We start from the raw sequence: 26248 nt of genomic DNA on the forward strand, positions 1-26248 counted from the left end.
TTATTTGGAGAAAGAACAAATTCTTGAGTCAACTTGTTTTGCTCTGTACTTGGTGGGACTTGTCTTGCAGTTCTTGAATTAGGAATTTGCACATACAAAGCTGTTCAAAGAGGACTCTATTAGCAGCCTGAAACTACAGTCTGTCTTTTCTAGGCCTATCCAATTGCAACTATATTTTTTCAGTTAACATAGATAGTATACAAATCAAAACACATTTATCAAGAATATACATACCATATTCTGGAATTATAAACCTAGATGGACAACTATACCAGAAATGAACATTGTCATTGTTTAAGTTTTGGAATAGATTAAAAAATCGTTACAAGCCATGGAGGACCTTGTTCACATTTTCTTTATGTAGGGTGGGAAAATAAAGGTAAATTTCTAGTGGCAGAAAAGTCAGAAAACTGTGATAACTTGGCAAGTATTTTCAAGGAGGAAAAAAATAATTCCAGTTTAAGGCTGTTCTATTGTTTTGAACTTTTATCAGAAACTTGAACCTTGATCACCAGTAGTCCTTCAGTCTCATACATAGTGGTGTTTTCAAATGACCTTTTTTCTGAGCTGTTGAGCAAACACAAACCTTTCCAAAACCATTAAGATGTCTTGAAAGCAGCAAAAATCCTGAAAAGACTGGCTCTTTCTCAACTACAGTCCTTTCTATGTAGCTTTATGACCCAGCAATAGCCAGAAATATATATTTAGTCTAAATACGGTCATAGAAGTTACTCCTACAAATTCTCCCTTTACTTTCTTATAAGAAGCAATTGATTTCCATACTGAAACACAAAGTTTAACTTTATTTCTACATTTGCAATAATTAGTTATGAAAGCTACATTTCCATAAAGATATCCAGTTTCATTGTGTCATTTTTAAAGAGCCCTTGACTTAGATTTGTGATTTTCAGTCTTATCATGATCATACTAATTAATCTCAAAGGGAATCTTGAATATTTCCTATTTCACTTCGTATGAGAATTTTCTTGTTTCTCCTAGCCCACTCCAGTGCCACATTATCATTTAAGGGTTTTGTACACAACACTCTAGACAAGATGCAGCTTTGATTTATGCAATAGCTTTAGAATATTATGTGTATTTTTCCTACTGCATTATTCCTAAAGGATTTGCATATGGAAGGAAGTTTTTCACTGATTTGTCTGCAGCAATACTTGGATACTTTCCTGAATTTAAATAGTGAATTTGGAGATAAATAATTCTTTAATATTTTCCCTCCACTACATATTGCATTCTATTTATTGACTAAATTTTCTTTGACATCGTGCTGCTGTTCACCTTGTAAATTCAATGTATCACAGGTCCTTCTGATCCGGGATTCTTTAACTGATTTTGTCATCTGAAAATTTCATTACATTGCTATTTCTATGTTATTCTGTTAATTAAAGAATATAACATGAGTCCAGACATGGAATCATAAGCAATTATTCTGTAAACAAGTAGCAAGATGAAAATTAATCAATTGTTCTCTGCTTCTTAACCAGATACTTATTTTCTTTAATACTGTAGGTCTTACGCAGCAGAGCTACTTGGCTTCTGCACTAATTCTTATACTGAAACTTTAAAAGGTCTATTTAAACCACTAAATAAATTTTGTGCTTATTACTTTATTATTATATTGAAAACAATTATTACTAAGACACAGTTTCAATTTCTAGATACAATGCAGGCTAGAATTTAGTGTTTTTCCAGATATTTGTTTTTTTCAGAATTTAATTATGAGTTCACCAAATTTCTGATAGATTATTAAATTTCTGAATAACCCTGGAGTAATTTAAGTGTGTTTGCCCTGACATGGTGACTGTTTTGTCTGAAAGTGATTGAAGTTTTGACTAAATTATTATATTTATTTTGCCTATAAACATGTAAGCTGTGGCGAAACAAGATCAAATGCTAAATCATCCCATGTGTCAGGTACTCTGTGATAACTGTTCATATGCATGCTATTATGCTGAAGTGAAAACCACCTCATGTAGACAGCTACAGCAAAGCATCTGGCATACACTGAGCTGATATTGTCTTTGCCCATCTCACCATAAATTGTCCATCTGTTCATAGCTTGAGAAGAAGACACTCTTTTAAAATATTTAAGAACCATATAAAGTGATATTTCTCTCTCAGACCTTCCTAGAAGATATTTTTTCTCCACCTTTCAGTCTTTTTGAGTTCAGAATTTCTCTTATCCATGTCAAGTGAAATCCTACTCATATTAAGAAACCACGGTTAAAGGAACCAGTATAGTGAGCATCAGAGATGAGAATTTAGCCTTTCAATGGGCTGGAGCATCTGTTATTTAGAAAGATTCTCATCCAGTAGCAGGAAAAGCCTTTCCTGCCCTTTTCCTCCTCTGGTCCAGGTTTTAATGAACAGATTTGGAGAAATAACCTCTTATTCAATTATATTAATGCATTTTATCACTAATGGGCAAGAATGATGTTACAGTTGAACTCCCTCATAACCTGCCTATCCCTTTTGCCTTAATTTGTAAGACATAGCTGCTGACCTACTAAGATAAAATTTATTCACTAGATAACCCACAAAAAGTTTACAGTGATTTTCTTTTTATTACCAGCATCGTCTAAATGAGAATACAAAAGGAAATTGTCGAGAAAGAAAGCGTGCAAACTGAGTTGAATTATCGGTATTCACACTGTATGTATTATTAACCCTATGCTCTGGATCCTGCTATGACAGGGTTCATTTTTACAGTAGCCAGAAGGGAGCACACCCAGGACCTAGAGGTGATCCTATACCACCTCACATCATTTTCTGGGGATGTAGAGATGGATTCCAGGTTGGGTAGGTGGTGGAGGGAGAGGTCATTTATTGCCTAGGGTTTCCAATTCTTTTATGAATTCCTTGCTTTTCTTCTTGTACACTGCCATTAATATCATAGCTGTTATTGTTCATTGTCTTATTGCATTGCTGTTTCCAGAAAATTGTTCTTATTTCAACCCATGTCTGTCCCTTTTGGGTCTCCCCAAAACTTTCTCTTCTCCAGGCTGAACAAACCCAACTCTCTCAGTTTGTCCCAAGGGGAAAGGGCTTCAAACTGAGAGGGAGTAGGTTTAGATTAGATATTTGGAAGCATTTTTTTATTGTGAGCATGGTGAGGCTCTGGAATAAGTTGCCCAGAGAAATTGTAGGTGACCCATACCTGGAAGTGTTCAAAGTCAGGCTGAATTGGGCTTTAAGAAACTAGGCCTTGTTTGATGTTTCCTTGTCCATTTCAGGGAGGGTAGAACTAGATGACCCTTCCTAATCTAAGCTATTCTATGAGTCAATGAGAAAATGGCAAACAGAATAAGCCTGATTCTGACAGCTCTTGACAAGCACATTGTTCCAGTCAGAGAGAAACCATGTTTCTGATCTAAAATAATACATGAAACAATAATATTTTATATCAAGAATTTTGATTTATTGCATAATCATGCAAAAATAAAATCTTAGACTCATTTCTTGATCCCTCACTTCAAGGCAGACACTGAAGTACTGGAGTGAGTCCAGAGAAGGGCAATGGATCTGGTGAAGTGTCTGGAGCACAGGTTCTATGAGGAGCAGGTGAGGGAGCTGGGGATGTTTAGCCTGGATAAAAGGAGGCTCAGGAAAAACCTTATTGCTCCCTACTGCTCCTTCCTGAAAGGAGGGTCTGGCCAGGTGGGGGTCGGCCTCTTCTCCCAGGCAACCAGCAACAGGACAAGAGGACATAGCCTCAAACTGCACCAGGGGAGGTTCAGGTTGGACATCAAGAAGAATTCTTCACAGGAAAGGTTACTAAGCATTGGAATGTAGACATAGTTTCATTTAAAAACCTATTTTTACTACTAAGACTATGTTTCTACATACATATGCAGGCACTACTTATACAGCGTATTTTCCTATCAAGATATACATGAGGATAACTGCACACTTTTGCCATAAAACATACCTCATCTTTGTATGTAACCTACTTTTTGGAAATGAAATATAATTTAATTTTTGGAAATGAAAATTTTAACTCCTTCCTTTTCTAAAATGGTATTAATTCACATTATGTATGTTACTTTTGTTCTTTTTCTCTTGTTTTATGACAAAACTTCTTTCTATTGATGCATTTTTCCAGAGGAGTGATGATTCAAAATGGGAATTTTATACATGCCCTTATGACTCAGTCTTGGTTATATATGTGTCGTTATCTTAGTCTGACTTTTAATGCTCTGGTATTTTCTTGAAGTATTTCTTACCAACAGTGTGAAGCAATGATGTTCTGTAATGGATGGGCCATTTGAACAGGATGATGTTGAGATTTTTGTATACCAAATATATCTACCTTACATTTTAGTTCTCTATTAGTCAGGATTTTATGCTATAATTCTACAGTGAACTTGCGTGAATTTGATTCTCACATTTCAGAAATGTATTTATCATAACAAAGGGGTTACACTGAGGCCACTTCTGTAACAGCAATTTACACAGGATTTGACAGATTTCTGTAAAGTAGCAAGTGCTAATCAAAACACTGCTATTTCTCAAGGCATTTTTGGTTGGCTAGTTTAACCTGAGATGTCCTCTGAGAAAGCACTCCATGTAATCTCAGTTGGGTAAAAAAAACAAAGTGCTCATAAAGGTGACCTCCTGCTCACACTTGGTTACAGGGCAATGGCCACAAAATTTCTGGACTACTTTTCCCCAGAGAGGTTTTTCTCAAACTGTCTTCCTGATGTATGTGACATGTGGCATATCATTGTTAAGAAAGAGAGGGTTAGTGATGCGCAGCATCCCACATGAATGCTTAAAGCCACTTTACGCATTGGGGTTACACTCTTCTGACAAAATGTCAATGTCTTGTCATGCATATTCAGTGTCACCGAGTTAGTTGTATTTGCTTTTGGAAATGTTGCACTTATTTGAATCCCAAGAGTTAAGAAATAGCATAGCTGCCACGTGAAGCAGAAAAGACAGAAACAACTTTTAAAAACCTGCAGCCACTGAGCTGAACTGCCTCCAAATGAAGATTGTATAAGATTTGCTGTGTTACAATCTTTGATGACTAGCAAATTACTGTACCCTGTTGTTGACACAAAAGTGTCACTGTACACGAGTATGCAACCCGAGATCCTCTCACTCAAGCTCAACTTTCCTACTCAGCTTTCCTGCTGCAGTCCTGCATCAGGGGCCTTGGAGGATCTGTAGTCCTGCTTGCTAGGCAGACCTAAGATACACAAGATTTAGGAGGCAGTTGGTCTAATTGTGTGTCTAACAGAACCTAATCCAAATATTTTTCTTATAGAGTCAGCTAGAGTCAAACAGAAATGCTGTCTGAGGTGTGAGATATCATCTGTTCTCTCACAGTGAGCTGTGCAAGGCATCAAGTACATCCACAGATGACATGCAAGGTTGTATTCAATCCAGTAGGAATAACTGAAGTGGGTAGTGTTCATTTTGCTTGGGAAGCTTGTAAAGGCTGTGCCAACACAGTGGTACCAAACTCCACTAGATTATGGCATTGTTCATCCAAATATCCTGCTGTAAATATAAAACAAATCAATTCTACTTCAGATTTCACCCACACTTCTTCAACTGAACAATCATAGGTGTCTCTAATGGAGACCTAATCCTTTAATCCCTAATCCCTAATCTCTAATGGGACCTAAAATCCTAATCTGGCCTTTAAATGGCAGTAGAGTTAAACTCAGCATACTTCACATTAGATATTCAAATCTTCATTCTTGTGTTTTGACAAGCAGAAAACTAAAAGACTGTAAGACAACACAACAACACAGATTTTTATGTTTCTTACAGTATTTTAACCTGTAGTTTAAAAAGTTAGGCCATGTAGAAAAAATCTTCATGAAATGAAAATTCACTTTTGAACATAGCTTGTACTTTTTACTGCTATACTATAAGAAAAACCTTGCATGTGTTCTGTCAGTTACTACAGGAAGAACACTTAATTTTACTATAAAGAAAAGAGAGATAGTAGAGTTAATCACTTCTGGGTGGTAATTTTCCTTTTCAAATATACCAAGCATAAACCACTTCATGTGCAGTCAGTGGAATTCTACAGTGTTTAATTAAACATGTCCTTTCTTTAAATAATTCAGTTTTGGAATTTGACAGGAGCTGTTATTCACCAGTTGTTTCACTGTCTGATCAAACTGAGTTAATTAAGTATTTTTTAAATACTTATAATTTGTGTAGTTGGGTGGGTGTTTGACACTTCACGGAAGCTAATTCATTAGCATTGAAATTAAAATGCTTTTACAGACATGTATTTCTTCTTTACAATTCTTGATCTTTTGAAGTAAATAAGATTTTATTTTCATTATCACTTAAATAATTCCAACCAGAAATACTTATGAGAAGAAACTCAGTGGTAAGGTCAAGAGTCAAATACTTAAAGGTCTAATTAATGTTTAACTGTTCATTAACATCACTATGTTTTATGGACATTTTTGCAAGGACCTAACAGGACGACCATAAACCTTGCTTGCCTCAAGCTTGAAGTAAAAAACCAAGTTCCATTAAACCAGTAATCAATATACAAAAATCTTCTCACACTTAGAATCATAGAATTAAAGTTGGAAAAGACCTTTAAGATCAAGTCCAAGTGTCAGCCTAGCACCACCACCAATTTTTTACTACTAAACCCTGTCCTCAAATGACATATCTATAATTTTTTAAATACTTCCAGGAAAGAAGACTGCACCACTTCTCTGGATGGCCTCTTTCAACAATTGTCAACAATTTCTGTAAAGGGCTATTGCTCCCTGTTGACTAAACTAAACTAAATGGATTTGTACAATAATGTGTACCTAATGCCCTGGACCTTGAACTGGTGATTCAGGTTCACCTATTTTGACTTTTACAAGGAGTTTCAGGCTATTTAAGCCCTAGTTCATTTTCATAAAAATATAAAATGGTTTGGGTTGGAAGGAACCTTAAAGATATCCTGGTTCCAACCCCCTTCCCATGGCAGCACCTTTGAGTAGGCACATTACTCAGAGCTCCATCCAACCTGGCCTTGAGCACTTCCAGAGATGGATCCACAACATCTCTGGACAACCTACTCATCACCATCACAGTAAAACATTTCTCCCCACATCTAATCTAATCTAAACCTACTCTCAGTTTGAAGCCATCACCCTTGTCCTGTCACTACATGGCCTTGTAAATAACCTCACTCCATCTTCCTTGAGTACTCCCTTCAGGTACTGGAAGGCCATAATTAGGTCACACCAAAGCCTTCTCTTCTCCAGGCTGAACATTCCCAGTTCTCTCAGCCTTTCCTCATAGGAGAGGTGCTCCATCCCTCTAATCATCTTGGTTGCCTCCTCTGGATTTGTTCCAGCAGGTCCATGTTCTTCCTGTTGTGGTACCCCAGGGCTGGATGCAGCACTGCAGATGGGGTCTCACCGGAGCAGAATAGAGGGAAAGAATTTCCTCCTGTGACCCACCAGCCACCCTGCTTTTGATGCAGCCCAGGATACAATTGGACAAGAGCACATTGGCGGCTCATGTCCAGCCACCAGCACCCCCAAGTCCTTCATGACAGGGCTGCTCTCAGTAGCACTGTTTTTCTGGTAGCATTTAAGCCTTTGATTCAGAATGATACAACTGTGCAATGTAATAAATGATTTCTGCTATTCTCCTATATACCAGGTGAAGTAGCTGCACTTAAAAACTTGCAAATGCTTCCTTTCTTAACTTTGTCAGAGAAAATATTGCCTCAATTTTTCTAGTATTCCTTAGGGAAACTCTAAAGATAGGAAGCAGTGTTATTCAATTATCTGAAACAGTTTACAAAACTGACTGGAAGATTTTAAGATTGACTACTACATTGCCATGACTTAAATAACTGTTATTACCCAACAAGTTATTACATATTCTTATCCAAGTTAAATTATTTACACATTTAACCTGAGTGACTGTTTAATAATGAATGAATGGAATTTAATCCATATGCAAATAGGATAAAAGTAAAATAAAGTTTTGTTTGAATTTATTTGTTATTAATAAATAAACCTGAACATAGTTGGTTAATTATAATTACAGTGCCTAAAATTTGAGATGTACTCTAAATTGTAATTGATTTTTATTTGCTGATATTTCAATATAAGAAGAGAGAGAAAAGTGCAATTAAATAATATGTGAAGAAGTAAAATGCAATCTGAAATGACTAATTTAAATAGAAAGAATGGGACAAAATGAAGAAAAAAGAAAATAAATGATTTTTTGACTTTGGAGTCTATAAAGTACCACAGATACAACTTGCTTGTATAGCTTCATATGCACCTGTCACTTGTTCAGCCAGGTAGAAAGAGTGTCCATCAGCAAAGGATGCCATTCAAGGATATTTAGGAATAGCTAACCAAAGAAACTAGAATTTAATTTGTGAGTCCTTGCACAATATATTTATTTTCTCAACTGAAATTTATATTAAGGCTCAGCTCAGTTTGGGATTGTTACCTTTTTCCTTAGGATTAGTTGAAGCCTTAATTTCTTTTTGTTTTGAAGAGTCTGAAAAAGAAATTAAACACAAAAATGAAAAGAGAAAGTTAGCAATATAAACGTACACTGTGCTCATTGGTACTTTAACATATGTACATAACACCAGATCAACCAAACGTGTAAGAGATGTGTTATGGATTAGAATTTCCATTTAATTCAATAAAAGACACAAAATAAATTTGAAAGCAAACCAAAAATGATTCCCACTAAATTTGTTGGCAAAGTTTCTGCAGGTCAAACCATGGACTCATTCCTGTGCAGCCTATCATTTCAGCCTGTCATGTGCATTCAGTAGCAGCCCTGTTACTAATTCACTCGGAGCAGACTAGCACTCCCACTGCAATATTGGCTGTGCAGCTCAGACAGCAGTTAAAGAACACCACAATAAGAAGGGTTATGACTTTGTTATTTCTGAATCATGTCAGACACTGCTTCTTTCAATATATCAGAGCTATTAAATGAGAAGAATCTAGGTTTAGTCTCTATTCACCAGCAGCCTGTAATTCAAAATATATCAAAACTGCAGTGAGATACCAGCAGAAGACTTGTTATTTGCCAGCCACATAATGATAAAACATTACCTTTTTCCTTTAAGGTTGCTGGAGACTTCACATCTTTTCTTTTACCAGTCTCTGGAAAGAAACATTTAACATTTATCACAAGTCACGTTAGGGAAATAAGATGACACTTGAAAAGAAAGCAGGTCAAACAATTTGATATACAGAGAGAAAAAGAGATATGATAATTAAATGGATTTAACAGCATGGAAATAAAGAACAGGACAAAAAAACAAGGTCATCCATTCATCTTTCTTTGGATATGCAAAATAATAAGCCTTCAATATGTCATTAGTTTCTTCACATTTTGAGGAAACTGTGGAGCTCTCTCTCAAGCAGGCAATGAAAAATTACTGACAAAGAAGAAAGAAATTCTATAGAGCAGTTGGTATTAATGACCTTTTCTTTTGCTGAACCCCAAAAAAGAAATTAATCCACATTGATACAATTGAAATATTAGAAAGCCTGGCCTTGAAAGCCAGAGGCTGCTGATAAAGGTAAGTGGAAGGTTTTTTTTTTCAGGAGTGACAAAAGGACCAGCTACTCATTCAGGACTCCAATATTCTTTTAATATCAAAGAGGCCATATGGGTATTACCTGTGAACAGAATTTCACTTCCTGCATATATATAGCCTTTTAAAATCACAGGCAAACTGGCTATAAAAGAAGAGCAGTGCTCATGCTTCAAATGTACATTCATATATTTTATGTCAAAATCAATAGTCCAGGGACTTAATTGTATCTTTAATTTTTTTTTTCTTCAGTATATGACAAAGTATTAAAAGAGATGAGAAAAAAAACAACTCCTGATACTCTGGTTCTCTCTTTCTAGTAACTGACAAGGCAGAACCCAAGGACAAAAACAAAACAAAACCACAAACCAACCAACCAACCAAATACCCCAAAAGTGCCCCAAAAATTTAGGAGTTAGCTAAGCACAAATAAAAGAAAACTATGATCTTCTTGTGGTGCTTAGGTGAGAGACAGGGACTGACAGCAGTGGCATAGAGGTGAAATTTCAGCCACAAGGGATGTCCTGGCTTCATTTCCTACAGTTTTTAGAAGGAATAATACACTCCTTGCAGAATCGTGTAATTTTGTTCTATAACTATTCAGCAGCCATAATTTGGACTGCCTTGAATACCTCCAGCTTCCAAAAACATGGGACTTTGTAATAATTTGGACTTCAGGTGTGCTGTTCCAGCTCAGGAACCAGGCACAGTTCTGATAGCCTCTGCCGTTTCGTTTAAATTTTCCATCTGTTTCAGAACTCTCCAGAAAGAATGTTTAATACACATGGCATTGCAATAAACAGGGTTTTCTCCAAATAGATGCTATCAAGCAACCTGTGACCCCTGTGGGAACAGTTAGCAGTGGTCTTGCAACTGAAAGGGTTAGAGACAGAGATGTATGTGCCCATGTTGCAAACAAATTAAGAAAAAATCTTGACGTATCAGTCACCCTCAAACACCTGGATTTGTCAGTAGCCTCAGCCAGCTTCGTTCTCACATACCCACATTCCTGAGCTGTAGCCACATGGACCAGATTTAGCCTAGTTCCCTTCAGTAATGTTCCCACTATGGGATTTAGACAACACATTTTTGACAGACAAACATCCAAAAGTGGTATAAAAACAAATTTTAGTATTTTCCTTAAGAAGCCAATTCAAATATCCACATTTAAAAGAAGCTCAGATGATTTCTAGGGATTCTACTGGGATATGTACAGCACAAATATTATTAAAAAGAATATAATGGCTAAAATAATCTAAACAGGAACCAGGATGGGTTTGGTTTTCCACGCTTCTATATTCCCACTAAAGAGCTCTTTCTAGACTGAATAACTGTTCTGATATTCAGGTCTGGATTTCTTACTTCTTCACTTACCTTTTTCTCTTAAGCTCTCTGGATTCTTGGGATTTTTCCCTTTCAGGGAATCTGTAGGGAGATAATTATGTTTCTGAGACTTAGAAGATAGGAGTGCCCTTCTATATGTAACAGAACACTCAAAAAATATTTAAAAACTAAGATTAAAATTGTGAACATGAATAGATGCAAGCCTGACCTCTCTTTACATTCTCTCGAGAGATTGTCTCATATTTTTAAGGTGCAATAGTGTAAGTGGCAAAAGCAAGAATAGAAATTGCTTTTGGTGACTGTCTGTAGAGAACACATAGAAGAGAGAAATTAGACAGAAGAGGAAAATGCAAGCAATGACAGGATTAGGAATTCTTTGGTTCTTATCCAAAGCTTCATGAAGACAGTTTCTGCTTTATCTTTTGCCTCAGTCCTTCAGGGAATATGCATTCAGGGTCAGCAAGCACAGGAAAAGCATACACTGTTGTGTAAACAACTAATGTTTAAATATTTCTTTCAAGCAACAGTCTCTTGACATCTTAAGTGTATTTATGAGGGAAATTAGGAGAAAATAGTTTTTTCCAAAGTAAGGAAATTGATATGCTTGAATTTGGTTTGAGAGAATATCACAGCCTGCAGAATGCTAAATAGAGCCAGCTGCATTCCATCTGACAGGATATAGCACCTAAACATCTAAAAACACCATGCCATTTATTCCAAATGAAAGTAAACCAAATCTTCAGTAAAACAGAAAAAGCTAAAAGAAGATATTTTACAAAATAATTTTAACTCTGGACATCCTTGTGGCTGCCATGGTACCAGGAAGCGATCCCACTTATCCATCTGGATTTAGTGTGAATTGTAACCGAAAAAATTCACTTCCAGGGTGGCTGGATCTGTTGGAGAAACCACGCTGCACAGGGAGACATGAAATTAGGAGCCTGATCTTCACAGCAGCAGGTGGACTCTTCTTCAGGGGACTGAGAGAAAACTTCCAGGGTCAAGCCTGAAACCCTTGGAGGTAGCCTCTGTGTTGACTATATTGAAAGACTTGAGGCAACAGCTGCCCCACTTGAGCACTTCACTTAGGGCACGCTGGTGAGCTCAGTGATCAGCAACCACTCTTGCAGCCACAGCCAAATCTTTGGCCTTGTGTGTTTTGTGCCATATGCCCATGCTAGTTTTTTGCCTTCCATGTAGCAGATCTCCCTCAGATTTTCAATAACATGTAGCTCCTAAAGAAGGTTCAGCACTTGTGACTCTTGCAACTTTTGGATGCAACTCTCAGTCCAGGACACGTTACATGGTGCACCAAGTTCCCCACCCGCTGAGCCAAGAAAACTGAGATCACCAGTTCTGCTTTTCTTCCAGGGAGAAGGTTTCCATTTTCAGAAGTTTAAACAGCTACTCACTGAGGACTTTTCAAACTTCTCTCAACTGACCACTTTATTGCTTGTCCCAGAAGGAGAAAAACAAAAAACTGGCTTATAGCCAGCTTTCACCATAGTGCTTTCCTCCTGCATTCCACTCCAGGGGTGAAGCTGGGTCAGGTTAGGAAGATGGTATGGAATGATGAAGCAGCAGCAGTGTGTGATATCCTCAGGATAAAGATACAGTTCTCATGCAAATGACAATAACAAATAAATGGAAATAGACAGAAATGTGAACTGCTACTGCTCGCAATATAACTCCATTTTTAAGGGAAAGAAAAAAGTATGCTACAAATTAAGATAAAAAATGCCACAGGCAAGGTATTATTTCATGTTACTTTTGCTTTAAAGGAAGCACAAGTACTGCATAGCAAGTGAAAATCAGCTCATTTGTTTCTTTAATGACAGTATACTATAATGTATATGACAAGAAAGAAATACATACTACTGACTTATTTCCCCTGTCAATCTGTGCATAAAAATAAATAGGTTTATTATCCACACATAGCTGACATAAGAAAATATTCAAAGACATCCCAAGACATGTCAAAAGCAAATAAGAAGTAAAAAGAGCATTTATTTGGAAAATAAGTCATGGAACACAGGGTGAGAATGGATCTATGTTATCTATGCAGGACAAATGCTGTCAATTCAATAACTCAGCAAAATGCAAATATCTGAAAAAATTCAATGAGGAATTATATATGAAATATTACAATCTTTTAGTGCCACTGTTATACCCTCTGGATGAATGAACATCTACTCTGGTTAGCTGGGTAAGATACCTACCTAAAAACCATATGGCAAATTATACCTTAGAGTTTCATTGGTTTCAAGTTATTTGAATATGCTTATGTCAAAAGAAAGTCAGTTTTCATATTTGTGAGTACAAATGGGCTTCTTTACTCTTCTTTACTGCAGGGAAGAACTGAAAAACCAGTTATAAATTCAGTCTTGAGATGTCCTGTATCACTAAGAAGTGGAAAATATATTATTCCAGTGTTCTCTTTAATTATTCATAATCAAATTAGGCTCCAAGACTGAAGACATTTTATTCACCTCATAAAATAGATAAAGTAACTGGGTTGGACTACGATCTTTAGAGTATCCCAGCAACAAGTCCAAATGCAGGAATTTATTTTTCCTGTTTCTGCTTTAAATAAAACCACTATGCTTAAATTTATGAAAAATAACCTGCTTTAGGATAAGGTTTTTGGTCTGGATAGCCTCCTTGTTCATTCAAACACCTCATCCTTCAAAGGGAATGAGGTGTGATGATACCTCTTTTATTGCATAAGGTGCCAGACACATATTAATTACCAAAAGTATTTAACACTTCACCTAGAAGTGTTCCTTTATTTAGTTTACATGAATAGTAACAAACTCCCAAGATACATAATTAGGAAGTATATGCAGTCTTAAAAATCCCTAGTTTCCTATGTCCTTTGATATATTTGAATTTCCAGAAAGATCCACTTTAAGAAAACAATTGTGAAACACCAAGTTGCGAAGAGTGTGAATTTCCCAGTGAGCTGGTCAATAACCATTACAGGGGCCCATGTATGGGGTTTGGTTCATGATGGAGAGGGGAAGGAATGGCATGCAAATGGCTTTGATTAATTTATGAACTAAAATTTGGGCGGATATGGTGACTGAAATGGGGGACAAATAATACTAAAGATATGTTTTTGCAGCAGAGTGACCCATAATGCAATAATACACAGTTAAGAAAGGCACCAAGATTTCTAGAAATTTCTCCCCACAGCTTTATAAGTTGTCCCTATAGTCTTTGATGCTGATATATTTTCAACTGAGCTCTTCAGCTCCCTAATCAGCACCCTCATTTTTAGGCACAGGCACAGAACCATGCCAGTTTGATGCCTATTATGGGAAAGAGTGATGACTGCATCAGCAAGAGCTCTCAGGATCTGAGGGACAGGCTCAGCTGGGCTGGACATCAGTGCTACTGCTCAGGAGCCTGTGATGTCTTTACAGATCGATTCAGCAGCAAATTTTCAGCTGTATTTACATTTAAAATAAATTCCTGCCTACTCTTTTCTGAAGAAAAAAGGTGGGTCCTTTGCCGTGTTAGAAGGACCTGTGATTACTAATTACTAATAACTTACTAATTGAAGTTGTCGACATGTTAAACATGAGCACAGAAGACAAAAAACAGTGCTGTGGTCACTCTCAACAAAGGACACACTATGAAAACTTTTACAGGGTAGGCAAAACACTGTTCATTTTCTCTAAAGAAACTCTTATCAAAGAGAAAAATAATTGTGTCTTCTCTCTTTTTTTTCTTCTCCCTGCCTCCCTGTAATCTTTTCAAAAGACCAGCAGGCTGAATACATGTATTCCATGCAGGGAAAGAGGGGGAAAAGTTGTCACTCAAGTGCTGCTTCTAATTTTCCAGCATAACACCATGAGGAAGATACAGATTATAGGCAGTCTGTGGAGAGGGCCACAGGACTCCATGGAGTTCAGATATACAGCTCTGGTCCAGATAACCAAGGTCATGTAAATAAGGCATTAGTGTGTACATTAGGAATGGAACACACACACAAGTACAATGTATGCATCAGAGAATTTGAAGATCTCCATAATATAAATTTTTGAATAAAAAAGTGAATGAACGAACATAGCTTCTAGGATTTTGAAAATATAACAATAAGTTATTCTTCCTTTGCTTTATAAGTTTTTTTGTCATCTTTCAATACTGCTTGAATTGACCTCTTAATTCAGTCCTTTCTTTGAAATTGCATAGAATGACTGTAACTTGAAATAGTTACAGACTAAAGTCTGTATGTTGCAGACCATATCTATTTATATATAGCTAAAGACTTATAAAAGTTATAGACTATAACTTAAAATAAATATTCATTTGACTATACATATGGTAGATCTCTTTATTCTGAAGATGTCAAATAAGACTTATCCATAAGTAACTTCTTCCAAATAAAGTTTTTTCTAGAAAGGAGGGAAGAAACAAGATGTGCAAAAAGCACCCAATAAAACAATTGATGAAAGGAAATTTAATTGAATTAACTATCTATTCTAATCAAGTTGCCAAAAAAATAAATATAAGGAATACAAGAAAGATTCAGATTACCTCTCATGTTGCAAGTGGTTGACTAGATGAAGCTCTGGGGTTTTAGCTAGAACTTTTATGGAATACAGAAAGCATATTTCCCACTCATGTGCTCATAAACCTTACTTTCTTCTTATTATGTTCACACATTTGTGAAAGTATTCAGGTCAGAATTTCTTAACTGGCCCCTATTAAAGACTTTGCATTGTTCAGACCTTCTTTGCAAGGCTCTTGACTATTTTACAGAGTGGTTTATTATATTGATTTAATTAATTTTGAGAATTCTGAATTTTAATTTTCTTGATATATTCTATTTATATTCCCCTCTCCCTGACTATTTAATGCTATTCATCCTGTATAATATTTTAACTAATTAAATTTTGATTGGTTAAGATTTATAATGGGAAAGACTGATAATGATTGCTTAAAAAATTATCATCTTCATTCTATTTTGTTTGGGCTTAGCAAGTCCTATATATTTTATTATGTATTCTTACCTTTTTCTTTTAAAGATGTAGGATTCTTTTCTCCCTTTTCTTTAGCATGTTCTGTAAAAATAATTTATTAATCTTCAAGCTGGAATGTTAAAAGTTAACATCTAATGCCTCTAGAATAATGATTGATTGAATAATTTGTGGTTTCTAACTGACACGAGATACCAATTCAATGTGTAGCACAAAACTAATTTTCATCTGTCTTAGCATGCTCACAAAGTGAAACCATAAATTTTCTTAAATTTTATGAAAGAACAAAGATCACTTAAAACTTATTTCACTTTGCAGCTCGTAATAAATGCTAACAAGATTTCCTAAATTCTGAGTTTCGTCCTCTAAATTTTCATATCTAATGTAACAGTGCTCTCTTTGCACTTCTAATTCAGGTAATGCCAATTAAGTTTCATAATAAATTTACCAAAATAGCATTATGGTTATAAATTCCCAACTAAATAATACCTTAAAAAATGACACGGGAGTGCATTTCAAGCTGTTTTTTTAAAAATGCATATAGATCTTACAGCTATATACAAATTCGTCCTGCTGTGTTACCTTTATCTTTTGTGGCAGCTGGAGATTTTAATTCTTTCTCTTTTCCAGGATCTGTAAAAGAATTGGTCACACCAATAAAGTGAAAAGCAGAAACCACAGCTGAGTGAAACAATGAGATTTAACCAGAGGGGAGAATGAAGCATATAGATTGTGCAAGAGACAAAAACTACGTATTGAAAGACATGGATAAAAATTGAGTTATTGGAAGATTTATACAAAATTCACCAGGTATCATTCAAAAAGTTTAGTCCATAAAATGTGTTTTGTAGATTAACTATTGTAGATTTAATTATAAAATTTGCAAACTCCAACTTAGTATGAGACAAAGGGAAGTTTTTCAGTGTTCTTAACCAGAAAGGTAACAACTGATGCTTTGCCAAATTTGACTCACTGGAGCCGACTATGACCTACTTCCCTCACCTGAGATTGCCCATTCTTGCTGAGCAAGGAAAATAGTTTTCTTACTGGATCTATTCTTTTTTAAAGGAAAGATGTTGTTCAAAGTGGGTGAGCAACATAGCAGTGACAAATAGGTAGGTGAAGAGCTGCATTCATTCTGCCTACAGACAGGTAGAGAAGATGGCTAGGCCACACCAGCCTTCCTCAAGGAAGGGTAGTCCTCTGGAAAAAGCATGAGAAATAATTTGCACCAGATGGAAAACAAGAATTTGGTTTCAGACAAAATGTAAGATCATTATTCTGGGCTGATGAGAGGTCTCCAAAGCTTTCCACCTCAAAATTAAGAAGGCAGATAAGATGGTTCCAAAACAGTCTATTCAAAAAGATCAGAGATGGATTTTGACTTCTTGTATTTTAAGTAATTTAACCATCTGATTGTTGGTTAAACTGTTTTGTACACGTAATCTGAGAAATACTAACAGATGTTTTCTGGAAAAAATAAAAAATACTAGGCTCTCCATCACATATAAATCAAAAATTCCTTCTATTGAAAAACTCAGCAGCAATTCAGTGCCAGAAGATATTAAATGAAACTGTTGGAAGACCCTCTTGGTCTCTACACATAGGATAAGAAATCAAGATTCCTGATGAGGAGGAGTTTGTGTTTAGGAGATGGAGGTTGTATTTAGTAGTTAGACATAAAACTTGTATAAGCTACAGTAGGTAGTGTTAGTGGTAATTGTTTACTGACTTAATGATACACAGTTCACAAATTTTCTCTTTATTATAAAAGCATAGACTGTGTCCAATAGCAATTTATCATGATATCAATAAAACTTCTTGTTCATAGTTTAGTATTTGCATCTGACTAAGATGAACTGAGGTCCTGGGGAATCTGAATTGAAGGAATCTATAAATAATAACTTTTTATTTATGGCCGAAATAGCCATCAAGTGGAAAAACCTAATTTGCTGTTGACATTGAAAGTCCTCTTCTGTTGGGACTGAAGTCAAGTGAGAAATTTTTCATTATTTTTCTCCTTCTATACTGTGTTTCTATAAAGGCAATACTAGACACTTCAATAATTTTTAAAGGAGAAGATTCGGGAAAGAAATCTCTTGAACAAGGTCAAAAATGCGATTTTTTTAAAAATAAAGCTCTTCTATTCCTCATCACACCTCAGACATCTGCTTCAGAAACTACTACTGCTCTTCTGCTTTGATCTTCGTGTTTTATACTCACTAAATTATTATTCAGTCCTTTATTTTTGAAATGAGAAAATACACAATTTTCTGCAGATATCTGTAGACATATTTGGTGGATGTATTCAGATATATTCACATTCATAATAAAAAAATAATTCCAATTTTTAAATATTAAGATAATCACTGAACATTTTGGGAGGAGGAATAAAATTCAGTGGGAAGACTGAAAAACTTTTTCTTCTGTGCTCATGTGTAATGAAAATTTCCCAAGAGGTTTCATGTTCAGTTCAAGAGTGTCTACAAAGAAAAGAAGACAGCTGAAGACAGAGCCCCAGTCAAAATAAGTAATTTCAGGCATGACATAAAGCCTTTAATTTCAGAAGCCTGCCAGTAAGAAATTAAAGCTGTTGTACACCTCCATTATTAAGAGTATAGTTACACGAACTCTTGCAGAAGATGTTACTTTAATGAGTAAAACTATAACTTACTTCCTTGCTTCACCTTTGGTTTATCTGTTAAAAGACAATGGAAGGGAAATAAAAATGAAATGAGAAAAGAAAATATTAGAATACATGTTCACATGAGAAACTTTTAAAAATATAATCAACTAATTAAAACGTATTTAAATGCATGTTGACCCTAAATGCTTAAATATATCTTGGACCTCCACTGTTTCTTGACAGAGTATGTGAATAAAATTCATGTTTCCCACCTATTCCCTTTCATACATGCAGAAAAACATGAAACCCCCTAGTCTGACATGATCTCTATCTGCCTTAACTAAGGGAAAGTCTCCTTTATTAGCACTATTGGATACTACCAGAAAAAAAAAACCAAAAACAACGACCTTTTTATAATCTCTTTTAAATACTAATTCTCAGTAACAGGGGTGAACTTCCTGGAAACCAACCTAATATTTGCCCACAAACTTTTTCAAACAAATAGGTCAAAGAGTTAAAGTTAAGTGCCTTCTTGCTCCTCTTTTAGCAATTAAAATTATTACCTGTAGTTCAGCTTTACAGGTAATAAAAGACCATTGAACTGAGATGTTGCTACAATATTTCAGCACGTTTCCAGATGTGGGGGTTTGAGGTCAAAGCTGAAATAATCACTAAAACCTTTGTTTGAAACAATGAAGTTATTTCCTGATTGCTGAGCAAATCCAAGACTCCAGATTTTCCTGCAAGTCTCCTTATACTTTTTTCTTAGATTTCAAGTCCCAGTTTTGACCAGGACTGAATCCCTCTACTTTTTGAAATGTGTCCTGATGCAAAGTGCTCTTCTGTGAGTAATGTAAGTATATGGTAATATCCAAAAAGGATCCAGAACGTTTTTTGGTTTGTTTGTCTTTGGGTGATCAATGTGTTGGCAGCAGCTCCATACATATATGGTGTAGAAATGAGAAGCAGAGGGAATTGCTGTGTGAAAGTGGTTTTGCTCACTTCTGTGCATCAGAGGAGCTGAGCCACTGCCAGCACTGGGAAGTAGCTGCAGAAATAGTTGTGACAGACATTACATGTTGCTCTTATTCCTTTGACTTGGAGGGACTAGATAGTGCTGGCATGGGAAAACAGTGCTGATGCTGCTACTGACTGCTGTCATGGGAAAGAGTTTGTCCCCCTTTTGTGTTCCTTGGGTATCACAACCTGTGGTTTAGAAAACACTTCTCCACGCCAACCACGTGAAACTATAGTTTGTGCTGCTCAGTCTGTGGTCGTTATGGCACACTTAAAATGTTTGGCAGATAAAATCCCAACAACAGGTTGTATATTACAGAAAGGACAAATCTTACAGCAGCCACGCACACCCCATTGCTGCATGAGACAGACTAAAAGAGGGGAAGAAGTGTAGATATCTGGGGAAGCACTTGTGTGGCAGTGGAAAATAATGTGGAGATACCCAGCCCAAGAATGACTGAAATCTAGGCCAAGGCCCACCTAATTATAACATTTTCCATGACAACTACCAAGCAGCTGACAGCTGCTGCAGGGTGTCTGCTGGCTTGAGTAATTCTGAGTAAAGCTGAAGCTGAGAAACTGCAGAAAATAAAGGGGTAAAAGCTCAACTGACCAAAGCTACACCAGTAAATGTCTTACACCTTATACTAAAGGATACTGGCAAGTTCATCAACAGGGCTCTAGCTGCCAATTTGAGCATGAGTAAATACAAACATCACCTCAGTAGGCAGCTAGGATGTGTATCACATAAAGGAAACCTGAGCTGATAAGCTTTGGGGATTAAGACCCCCTTTTTTATTACTTTGCTTCTTACCATACTAACCTAAAAAAAGAATGGATTGCTTATAACAAGTGTGCAAGAAGTAAATATGCAGGATATAATGCTGAAGGTAGTAGTAATAATAATAATAATAATAGTAATAATAATAATAACATATATAATAGGAAATGACACATCTTCAGATGGTTTAAGGAATCCATCCTTCTCTGTTTGTGTTTACTCAGTGTCCTGAGTTTTGTTTTGACCTTGGTGTAGGCCATTCCTTGGTATTTCTGCTGTTGGCTCGGGACACTGGACTTTGTGTCCCTCTGAACTATGTGCCATCAACAAGTGGTTCTTGCAGCCTTTCTTCTGGTGCTCCCACTCAGACATTCCCACTCATGCCCTATCCATACCAATCCTAAGATTTTTGTGAAAAAATTCTCCAAGTCCTGGTCTCAAAAGTTATTGAGATTCTCTGCAGTGGACCTTTGTGACTCTTCATGGGGCTGATGTTTCATCTGGGACAAGACAGGCAGCTCAGCTGACTTCAGAGGGCCCCTGCCCCTTTACTTCATTGGAAGTTATTCTCCCAGACTGAGTAGCAAAGGCTGATCCCTGTCTAGGCTACAGGGGCAGGAAGCCTCTTGCAGGATCAGTGGGACACTAAGTCCCAGCACAGAGCCCTTCATCTGAAGTGGGCAGCCATCTACCTGAAGATTTTTGTTGGGGTGGCAGTTTTGTAGAAGCCAGTTTTATAATGGAAATTCCCTGTTTCTCTGAGAAACACAGCAGAACTCTGAAAAAATATTGGTGAGCTAGTAGATTTAAAGGGTGCTGCCATCTAGCTCTCTGAGGTTATTGTTTCTGTGCCATTGTGCTTTAAGAGAGATAATGCCAATGTGTTTTGTTTTATTTTTACCTTGCACTGCTGCTTTTGTTGCTTTTCCTTCTTTTTTTTCAAGTCCTGCTGCAAATAAAAGATACAGTTTAAGTAAGATTTCTAGTCAGAGGTGTTGCTAAATCACAGCTCTTCTAAAATGCTTACACATTATTTTGAGTCAAAAGATTTCAAAGATTTCCAATCATAAGATTCACCCCCAAGATATGAATACATAATAGATATTTTTTTAACTGTCTGAAAGAAGAGGGATTTATTTTTTTTACTTTCTTTCAGAAAATTAATAGTAGATCTGATCAAGCAGGAAGTGGGGGTGCCCAATGTAGGGGGCTTGGAACTAGATGATCTTTAAGGTCCCTTTCAACACAAACCATTCAATGATTCTGTGATGTCAGATGAAAGAGGGACTAAACTGCAGCATATATTTTGTAACAGAGAAGAGGGCAAAGCAAGCAGGTCTTTACCTTGCCCAGCCATTTGAGAGTTCTTCAAGCAAGCATGGTTTTCTGTTTGCACCAGTAGAAACCTCCACCCTGCACCCCTAACACAGCAAAACCTTGCCCCATATTCTCAGTTTTAAGCACATGGTTCGTCTCAGTGAAGATAGCAGGCCACAGATGGAGTTATGTTATGACATCTAACTTGATCCTTCTGAATACTGAGATTTCTGTGGGCAAGCAAGAAGCTTGAACCAGACCACCTGTGCAGCAGGGCTGCTAAACATTTACTGATGCCAGGGGAAGCAGCGGTAACAGCTCAGGTCAGGATACATGGGCATATCCAATTCCTTATTCACAAGCTTCACAAGCAAAGTTTGCAAATTCATTTACACATCTTGGGAGACAAGGGATATTAAGGATAAAACTATCTAAGAAGAGGTGGTGCAGGTAGAGGTACCATTAGACTTTGGTCACATAAACATGGGTATCTTTTATAGTTTCTGGCAATTTACACTGCAGGTTTGTTGATGTACAAGATTATATCTTTAGAACAGTTTATATATATTTCTTATCTCATTGAATTATTTGGGGTTAAATATTGTAAATCTATAAATATACATGTTTAGCTGTAAATGGCACTTCCAACACTTCACTTCTGTAGCCATAATTTATAACTATTATGCTAAATAAAATCCTTGCTTTAATTTAAACTCTTACAATGTTTGAGACAAAAAATGGCATTAAGAAAATCAGCTTCACTGTCATTGCTTGAAAGTAGTGTAAAGAACGATCAATCAGCATAAGTGGCAGGATGTAAAGTGGACAGTGAAAATTAATTTACATCTGATGGGTATAGAAAATGTCTTTGCAGCTTCGGGGTCATTAGCACATATAACAACCTCTCAGCTTGTTATTTCACCCTGTCATTTTGTTAGAACAAATCACAGTTGAAAATTAAGAGTTTGGCTTTTAGAGACAAAGTAAACTCTGAGGGTCATGTTCTATTACCATTCTTTATGCTGAGAGAGTCAGGGAATTCAAAGGACCTATGAAGTGCCTCTATGTGTGCTCACTGCTTTCCTGCTGCCTGGACTGCAAGTCTGGCCCCAGGGGCACCACCAGGACATCCTTTCAGGAGCATTCTCAAACTGCTGGGCATGATGGCTCAAGCAGATCAGCTCAGCTGATATGGCCTGTCTGCCAAGTCTGCTGGTGGGATGGGGGACAGAGGAATGATCTTCTGTTCCCAGATTCCCTGAATCTGAGATTCAGTGAAAAGTCAAGTATCGACAGATGAACTGCTTCACGCTGACTGGGATGAACCCACTCACAGGCATCAATTATTCCCTTGTGATGTGAGCAGGTGTTTGTGAGCAATCTCCATGTAAACAGTGAAATATTGCATTTCTGCACCTCGGTTACCTCAGGGAACTTATTTTATGGAAGATAATCTTCAGTTTTCCAGAAAATAAAATCTAGTTTGAAAATATGTCTGACTTGATCCTCAAAGAATAAAAGGGAGTATTCTATTTCTATCCAAGTACCTAATTTTTTTATTGGTGTTCATAGACCCAGAGAGAACCAAAGAGAGAACCAAAGACCCTTAATATTTCCATTAATAAATCCATGTTACCTGGGCCCAGATCAGCAGTACTACTTACACTAACCATGAATTAGACACTGATAAGCCAAGATGTCTCTAAGCACCCTTCCACTGAGCAAATCAATATCACAGTGCTTCTAAAATGTTTACTGAACTGGTCAATATCTTTAAGAATGAGCCTATTTGAATATGGAAAGAAACATATGAAGAGGGACACCAGAAACTTTCCCCATATGCAAGTATATTTTGAGCATTAAAACTGCAAAAGCAGGTATGAAAAGAGTTAAATGAGTTATTGAGAACTATTATTTTCTTCAAAACATTTTTATCCTTTTCATCTGAAATAAAAGCAGTTTTGGTTTGTAAAATTTCTGAAAGCCAGAATACTAATGAAATAAAAGTATTTTTTTCTGGATACTGAACTGCAGGCTAGAAGAGCAATACAGCTTTCTGAGAAAATCAGGTGTTTAGTCATCAAATGTATGTGGTGGTAGGCCACAAGTGTGGTTATCATGAAGGACCCATCCATCCTTGAGAAACATCGAGGCTGCTATAACAACCAGCACTATTAACAGTATTCTGGCTATCAGTGTGTAACTCTGTATTACAGAGTTTAGGTTTATTATGCATATTTGTATAACATATTATGTTTGTAATGCATACAATATATTCTGGCATTCAGTAATGCAACAGCACTGCCATGAGTAAGTGAGTGTTTGTAAAGAAGAACTTGCTGAGTTAGAGCAGAGCTTCCAAGCTCTGCCAAGTAGCAGAGCTGCCAAGTAACATCATCTAGACATGGCAGAGCAGTATCTGGAAGGACAAACAGGACATTCCATTATCTGTTTTGCTTTTTCAGAAGAGAGGTATGAGCTACTCTGGTGATGCTGAGAGGTCTTTTACCATCAAGGTAATGGCTGGCACTTTGAAGGTCTGTATAAATAGTAAGCCTGTCCGTGTAGAGTCAGTGCTTGGAATAAGATTCAGAAGGGTTGGTTCTCTCTGTTTCTATCAGAACAGTGACAAATTTTCTGAGCAGGTCAAGATGTCATGCCTTCTACCAGGCATTTTCTAAGTCCTTGCCACTTCTGAATGTCAGCCTGAAAGATGATCTCTTTGTGAAAAATAATCCTGGTCAAGATATTCCCTATTTGAAAAGCTGATCTTTTAGCCATAAGGCTTAAGTAATGTGAACGTTCTAATGTATTATATTTTTCTTCTCTGCGGAATGGCAGGCACTAAAAAAAAATAAAGAAGAAATACAACCCCCCCCATCCCAAACCAAGCCCACAAAAATCCTTGCATGAAACAATACAAAATAAAATAAATGTACATGAAGACAAAATCAGAAATTTGTCAGGGATTCATATTATCAGTAAAATATACTTTCAGAAAATAGATTAAATAAATGGAGCAATACTCCCACATATATTTTGTCATTTCTCATCAAAATTCTTCACAACTTGGCATAATGTAGATCAAATGGACAATTTACTTTATAATTGTTTCTCTGATTCCATCATAAGCTCTTAGGAAACAAACGAGAGACAATTCAGCAGATATTGTTTTATGCTGAAAGTGGCCAGGAGAGCAATTCATCAGTCAAATATTTCTGCAGTCTCAATAGTTGTAGGCTACAATCAAATTTGTTAGAATATTTTTATCCCAAAAGAGTCAGGTTGCATAACTAGCATCCACATCAAAAATATGCATTCTAAAATGTCACTGATTTTAAAGCTATTTTGAGATATTTGCTCAGTGTGATGGAAGACTGAAAGAAATCATTCTCACTGGAAACAAAAAACATTTCACTCACTGAAACCTGAGGTCAGGGACTCCTCATTGCAACATCAGAAACATCAATAAACCATTAACCTAAGAAGTGTCTGTTATGGTTTAGGAACCGTTCTGTTATACAGAGGAATGAAAACATTTCAGCTTGCTTGTGAGAAAATGCAAGAAAGCTCCATATGAGTTCGATGAGTTTTTGTTTTCAAAAGAAATACAGGCTAGTGGGAATGGCCCAGACCTCATTCTATGCCAGCAGATTATTTTTTTTTAATTAAGAAATAGAAAATTTCATAAAAAGCCTTTCTTTTTATTTTTTCAGAAGAGAATTGTTTGCCTTCCACGAATATGCTTAAAAAAATTTTACATTTGCCAACACCTACTGAATATGGAAAATCATATTGTGCCCAGAGCTGCTAAGTCTCTAAGAACTAACAGCAAAAAAATGAGAAACAAACAAATAAATAGAAACAATATAGAACACAGAAATATGGATTGAAAAGCAATGATTTTCTTCACACTTAGAGAAAGGTTAAACTCTACTAAATAACTACTATTAAACTTCTACTAGAATTTGTCTGCATCACAAAAGAATATAGAAGAAAATAACAACATTCCTTTGTGATTCTTACTAAGTGGCAAAAGGAACAGCTGTAACATTTTAATATCAATATGATTTTTCCCCTGGAGTACAGGCTATGTTTGAGTTTCAAGATTAGCAACATTAAGTTAAATTTATATGACTTGCTAACAAGAAATTTTTAAGAAATCAACAATTACCCCAGAGCTAAAATCAAATCATTTCTATTTAATGAAGAAAAAAACAAAGTTGTCATTACTTAGACACTGGGGAACAATTTCAGGTTCAATATTAGGTTGATATTATAGTAAAACTAAGATGGCTGAAGCCAACACTTTCAGTTGTGAGACTGCTCTTTTGACAACAGAAATAACATAATTATTCCTATATTATATAATGGAAATACAATGTTTCTACTTATCCTTAATTAACTAAACCTTTTAAAACTTTTTTTTCCCCCATTTATCTGAAAGGGAATGCGTATAGAAGTATGGTGGTCATTGACATGAATAAACAAGGACTAAAAGTGAAGGGCAGTTTGTAACCTGACATTCCGTTTTCCATTTTTGTTTAAGTTACAAGTGAAAGCTGTAATGTTCTTGAAGGCAATTTGGAGCTAGTAACTTA

At 36.3% G+C, this 26248-nt stretch overlaps 1 protein-coding gene across 19 annotated transcripts in view; it reads right to left on the reverse strand.

The window, feature by feature from the left end:
* TRDN (triadin) overlaps positions 1 to 26248 on the reverse strand; it is a 231918-nt gene that overhangs the window by 54131 nt on the left and 151539 nt on the right. For 15 of the 19 annotated variants that reach the window (XM_058835672.1, XM_058835685.1, XM_058835682.1 and 12 more), the window contains 7 exons: positions 21232 to 21279; positions 18581 to 18604; positions 16489 to 16539; positions 15940 to 15990; positions 10952 to 11002; positions 9090 to 9140; positions 8467 to 8517 (listed from right to left, as the gene is read on the reverse strand). In XM_058835672.1, the coding sequence (XP_058691655.1) occupies positions 8467 to 8517; positions 9090 to 9140; positions 10952 to 11002; positions 15940 to 15990; positions 16489 to 16539; positions 18581 to 18604; positions 21232 to 21279 (327 nt within the window). The remainder of the gene's footprint in view (positions 1 to 8466; positions 8518 to 9089; positions 9141 to 10951; positions 11003 to 15939; positions 15991 to 16488; positions 16540 to 18580; positions 18605 to 21231; positions 21280 to 26248) is intronic. The other 4 variants (XM_058835680.1, XM_058835670.1, XM_058835668.1 and 1 more) reach the window with 2 other exon arrangements.

This window comes from Poecile atricapillus, chromosome 3 (assembly GCF_030490865.1).
Source record: "Poecile atricapillus isolate bPoeAtr1 chromosome 3, bPoeAtr1.hap1, whole genome shotgun sequence".
In the NCBI taxonomy this organism is placed as follows: domain Eukaryota; kingdom Metazoa; phylum Chordata; class Aves; order Passeriformes; family Paridae; genus Poecile; species Poecile atricapillus.